Raw genomic sequence first — 6,219 nt, 5'->3', positions numbered from 1 at the left:
CCACATTGATGCCCTGGGGTTAGATCCACATTGACGCCCTGGGGTTAGATCCACATTGATGCCCTGGGATTGGATCCACATTGATGTCCTGGGGTTAGATCCACATTGATGCCCTGGGATTGGATCCACATTGATGTCCTGGGGTTAGATCCACATTGATGCCCTGGGATTGGATCCACATTGATGTCCTGGGGTTAGATCCACATTGATGCCCTGGGATTGGATCCACATTGATGTCCTGGGGTTAGATCCACATTGATGCCCTGGGATTGGATCCACATTGATGTCCTGGGGTTAGATCCACATTGATGCCCTGGGATTGGATCCACATTGATGTCCTGGGGTTAGATCCACATTGATGCCCTGGGATTGGATCCACATTGATGTCCTGGGGTTAGATCCACATTGATGCCCTGGGATTGGATCCACATTGATGTCCTGGGGTTAGATCCACATTGATGCCCTGGGATTGGATCCACATTGATGTCCTGGGGTTAGATCCACATTGATGCCCTGGGATTGGATCCACATTGATGTCCTGGGGTTAGATCCACATTGATGCCCTGGGATTGGATCCACATTGATGTCCTGGGGTTAGATCCACATTGATGCCCTGGGATTGGATCCACATTGATGTCCTGGGGTTAGATCCACATTGATGCCCTGGGGTTGGATCCACATTGATGCCCTGGGGTTGGATCCACATTGATGCCCTGGGGTTGGATCCACATTGATGCCCTGGGGTTGGATCCACATTGATGCCCTGGGGTTGGATCCACATTGATGCCCTGGGGTTGGATCCACATTGATGCCCTGGGGTTGGATCCACATTGATGCCCTGGGGTTGGATCCACATTGATGCCCTGGGGTTGGATCCACATTGATGCCCTGGGGTTGGATCCACATTGATGCCCTGGGGTTGGATCCACATTGATGCCCTGGGGTTGGATCCACATTGATGCCCTGGGGTTAGATCCACATTGACGCCCTGGGGTTGGCTCCACATTGATGCCCTGGGGTTAGATCCACATTGACGCCCTGGGGTTGGCTCCACATTGATGCCCTGGGGTTAGATCCACATTGACGCCCTGGGGTTGGCTCCACATTGATGCCCTGGGGTTAGATCCACATTGATGCCCTGGGATTGGATCCACATTGATGCCCTGGGGTTAGATCCACATTGACGCCCTGGGGTTAGATCCACATTGATGCCCTGGGATTGGATCCACATTGATGTCCTGGGGTTAGATCCACATTGATGCCCTGGGATTGGATCCACATTGATGCCCTGGGGTTAGATCCACATTGATGCCCTGGGGTTAGATCCACATTGACGCCCTGGGGTTAGATCCACATTGATGCCCTGGGATTGGCTCCACATTGATGCCCTGGGATTGGATCCACATTGATGCCCTGGGGTTGGCTCCACATTGACGCCCTGGGGTTAGATCCACATTGATGCCCTGGGGTTGCCTCCACATTGATGCCCTGGGGTTGGATCCACATTGATGCCCTGGGGTTAGATCCACATTGATGCCCTGGGGTTGAAGTCTAGAAAAGTTGAAGGGGGTTCCCATAGAAACCAACAAACTTCAACCAGGACTAGACAGGGTGAACCCAGGAAAGGTGTTCCCTATGACCAGAGCAGCCCAGAACCAGGGGGCGGGGAGGGGAGGGGAGGCGGGGTGGGGCTGGGGGGGGGGCGGGGTCCCAGTTTAAGGATAAGGGACTGGCCGTTCGGGACTGAGATGAGGACAAAAGTCTTCACCCAGAGATTGGGGAAGCTGTGGATAGTGGCAGAGGCCAAAACATTGAGTGTTGTTAAGAAGGAGTTTGGTATAGTTAACGCTGAAGGGATCAGAGGGAATGGGGGTGTAAGCAGAACAGGATACGGTGTCGGATGATCAGCCAGTGATCATAGTGAATGGCAGAACAGGCTTGATGGGACAACTGGCCTACCGCTGTTCCCATTTTAGGTCTCTTTTATATCTTTCCCCTCTCACCCTAAACCTATACCCTCTAGTTCTGGACTCCCCGACCCCAGGGAAAAGACTTTGTCTATTTACCCTGTCCATGCCCCTCATCATTTTGTAAACCTCTAAAAGGTCACCCCTCAGCCTCCGACGCTCCAGGGGAAACAGCCCCAGCCTGTTCAGCCTCTCCCTGTAGCTCAGACCCTCCAACCCTGGCAACATCCTTGTCAATCTTTTCCAAACCCTTTCAAGTCTCACAACGCCCTTCCTGTAGCAGGGAGACCAGAATTGCAGGCAATGTTACAAAAGAGCCCTGGAATTCCAGGAGGGTCAATGACCAAAGGGCACCAATTGCAGGCGATCTGCAAAAGAATCAACATGAGGTTCAGAGGTGACAGCATTTTGTTTTTTAAAAGTAGCCGGTCCACAGAATCACACATGGTACGGAGTCAGGCCATGCAGCCCATCGTGCCTGTGTAAGCTGGTCAACAGTGTTGTCAAGATGGGGTCTATTCTGAGGCAGACTGGTAGAAGCAGGCTCTCTAATAACCGTTAAGGCCTGTGCTGTAAATCTCCGGCATGTGGATTGGAGGAAGCAGCGGCCTTTCGAGATTGGGCACCAACAGTGGGATCTTCCTGTTCTCTGTAGCCTCGTTGCCACAGAGGGCTGTGGAAACCAGGCCTTTGAGAGTGTATGTAAAACAGAGATCCGAGAGGTGCCTGTTTGGTGAAGGGGAGCAAGGGTAACTGGGTAGAACGGGATTGAGAAACATATCAGCCATGATCGAATGACGGAGCAGACTCGATGGGCTGAATGGCCTAATTCTGATATTTCATGGTTGCTCTGTCAGTTTTCTGTTTTTATACAAAGAAAAGATGTGCGCCGTGAATTTGTATCTAATATTTTCCTTCATATTTTCTCTCTCTCTCTCCATCCCCCTCCCCCCCCTTCCACTTCAGTCCCTCTGACACTGGACCCGGACACAGCGAATCCCTGGCTGGTCCTGACGGAGTCAGGGACCAGCGTCCAGGATGGTGAAGCTCGCCAGGCAGGGGTCCTCGATAACCCCGAGAGGTTCCAGGTCAGCCACTGCGTCCTGGCCTCACGGGGCTTCTCCTCCGGCCAGCACTACTGGGAGGTGGAGGTAGGCCGCAAGGAGGCCTGGGACCTGGGCCTAGCCACCCAGTCGGTCAACAGGAAGGCCAAGGTGAGAGGGGTACCCAACGCTGGGCACTGGAGCCTGTCCCGCCTGGGCAGGACAGAGTACCAGGCGGTGGATTGGTCTCCCCCACCCCAGCCAGTGGAGCTGGGCCCGGAACTTACGGTTGTGGGAGTCTACCTGCGGTATGGTCAGGGGCGCCTGTCCTTCTTCGACGCAGAGAGGCGCCTGCACCTCCACACCTTTGTGGCCAACTTTTCAGAGAGGGTGTACCCCTTCTTCTGCCCGGGACCATACGACTGGCAGACGAACGCAGAGCCCCTCCACCTCCCCTACCCAACCCCTCGGGAACGGCCGGGGGAGAGTCTGGACATGCACCTGTTCGGGGAGTAGACTTTGAAGGGGGCATCCCGATGGAGCCGCACGCGTCCTGAACCGCGGCCCGCCATTTCTGGTCAGACGATCGATGGCCGAGGTGGAAACAGTGTAACGGAGAAACTCAGCGTGTGCATCTGGCTCTGCAGAGAGAGACGTTGCGATTCCAGTGACCTGGCTTCTGAAACGCCCACTCGTGACCTGATGCATTTGGCAGCCACTGGAGCCCCTTTTAAATGGTAACCCCGTTGTAATTTGGGAAACTCCAATGGACATTTTGGGCACAGCAAGCTCCCACAAATAGCATCATGATATTTGGAGGTCCAGTACATCTCAGACCCAGGTGTTCACCTGTCTGATTCCTGTACCTGACACCCATTTGGTCCCTGTACGTCAGTCCCAGGCATACACCATTCTGAAGAAACATCACTGGACTTGAAAACTCTGTTCTCTCTACATATGTCTGCCAGACCTGCTGAGTTTCTCCAGCAATCTGTTTCTGATCCCCAGTACTTTGTATCACATTCTTGGTGCAGAGTTGTCAAGGGGCTGATTGCTAGACTTTATCTTTACAACTGAGGTTTTGTAAAATCATTTTTGGCTTGGCGCTGTGAGCTGAAGATAACCTTAGTACTGTGGTCAGCAGCTTGTGAATAGAAAAGGAATGAACAGGCCTGTTGTTTCTTGCAGGTCAATTCTCATTAAGAAGTGCTCTGTAGATGTTTTGATCGTGCAGTGGCAGTGTGCTTAAATAGATAGCAGAGATGGTTGCCCATTGGTGAGACCAGTGCCTAGAAATTGGTCCTCACAAGTCTGGAAGAGACTCAGTTCTCACGTGAATGGTAACTAGGAAACCACAGAGGAATCTTCCAGGGAGGTGCTAGAGTTTTAGACGGTGTTTTCTAACAGTCTGGCTGATATTACACCATGAAGGCTTGGAAGTTCCCTGCCTGACCTTCCATTATCAATTATTGTAAAACCATGGACCAGAAACTCATACATAAAAGCGACTTCCTCAAAGTTTCAAACTATTTCTGTTTGTCTTTCAAATGACTGGAGGTAAACAAAGATTATTGGGTGTAAAATCATGGGCATTTTGCTCTGATAACATTACTATATTGTTAATAAATTGCCAAGTCTTTTGTTTAAGCTGCAAGTGCAGTTTCTAGAACAGATTACACCAAATCTGGGATTGGAACCATTGGGCTGACCTGAAGGATTTAATTTGGCTGTATGAAGAATACAGTGGTAGGCAGGCTGATTTGGTGTGGCTGCCTGTCTCCATGGTGAAACAATGAGAGGGGGCAGGGATCCATCTGACTGTCACTGGACAAGCAGCCAAAAACATGGTTGTTTAAAAGTTACCTGACCAGCCAACTCCATACAGATTACAGTGAGGCATAGCCAGCCAATGAGGAGCTTCACTGAGATTCTCAAGATTGGGATGCTGAGGACCACTGAGCTCTCTGGAATGCTAGTGCCTAATGTGATACTTGAACCAGTCCTATTGTGCATTGGTCAAGCAGCCATCTTCGCCTGTCACCTGTTTTAGAAAAGGCGAGACCATGTTGAAGTGTCCCATTGAGAAATTTCTTTCCAAGCACTCATGGTCTGATCCATCGCTGGGCAGTGAGACAGGCTGTAATCACTGAACTGGAAGCCAGCGATCTCCTCGCTGTCTCCCTGACCCATAACAACCCACTATACCACCACAGTATGGAGAAACACCAGCCAATCCTACCACAGGAGGCATCACGGTTTGCTGCACTTGACTTCACGTTGACCTCTACTCTTCAGTGATGAGGTCACTGAAGCAACAGGCCCCAGTGCAATACTGCAACGACTTTGATTTTGTTTGATAATGTTCTGTTTTGGCCTTATGTAATCTGTCATTTATTAAAATCTTGTCTCCTCATCCCTAGGGAGCCTTCAAGTAATGGACTATGACCATTAGACTATTTGAACAATAACTTGGGCTCTACTACACATTAAAATGGGGCAGGCTACAGAACCTATAATAGGCATGGCCTCCTCTACAGCATTACCCCTTTCCCCCTCAGTATCACCGCACTCCTCCAGTTTAAGAAACCAAAACTTCCATCATTTTATTCACCGTCAATGCCATTTTGTTTACACTGAGGGCGGGATGTTGCAAGAGGGCACGGCAATGGGTCTCATCTCTACGATCACGTTGGAGTTAGCTCACAAATGGCCTCACTCCTGCTCCTGGCTTCCATGGCAGAAATCCAAAGGGGGAAGGAGGAGGAGAGGGAAGTGGGAAGGGGGAAAAGGTCAAACTATCAAAGTTGACCAACAGACAGGAGAGTCTCATACAACCAACACAGCCAGCCCGGTGGCTCAGGGGTTAGCACTGCTGCCTCTCAGCGCCAGGGACCTGGGTTCGATTCCTGCCTCAGGCGACAGTCTGTGTGGAGTTTGCACATTCTCCCTGTGTCTGCGTAGGTTTCCACTGGCTGCTCCAGTTTTCTCCCACAGTCCAAAGATGTGAGAAAATTGTCACTATTGTGGAGAGATGTACAGGCTACATGGGTTAGCCATGGGGAAATGCAGGGTTACAGGGATAAGGTAGGGGAGGGGATGATGTTTAAAGGGGCAGTGCAAACCCAGTGGGCTGAATGGCCTGCTTCCACAGTGTAGGGGATTCTATAACCTATGGTACCCACAATAAAGTTGCCATCACTCTGCGCACA

General features: G+C 51.1%; 1 protein-coding gene across 1 annotated transcript in view; it reads left to right on the top strand.

Moving 5' to 3' along the window:
- Positions 1–4,536, top strand: part of LOC122540212 (erythroid membrane-associated protein-like) — a 21,097-nt gene extending 16,561 nt beyond the window's left edge. The window contains exon 8 of the mRNA XM_043675597.1: positions 2,934–4,536. Within this exon, the coding sequence (XP_043531532.1) occupies positions 2,934–3,526 (593 nt within the window). The 3' untranslated portion in view covers positions 3,527–4,536. The remainder of the gene's footprint in view (positions 1–2,933) is intronic.
- The last annotated feature ends 1,683 nt before the right edge of the window (positions 4,537–6,219 follow it).

Source organism: Chiloscyllium plagiosum, chromosome 3 (genome assembly GCF_004010195.1).
Source record: "Chiloscyllium plagiosum isolate BGI_BamShark_2017 chromosome 3, ASM401019v2, whole genome shotgun sequence".
NCBI lineage: Eukaryota > Metazoa > Chordata > Chondrichthyes > Orectolobiformes > Hemiscylliidae > Chiloscyllium > Chiloscyllium plagiosum.
Note: the sequence above shows the minus strand (reverse complement) of the source record. Positions and strands in the feature narration are given on the sequence as shown.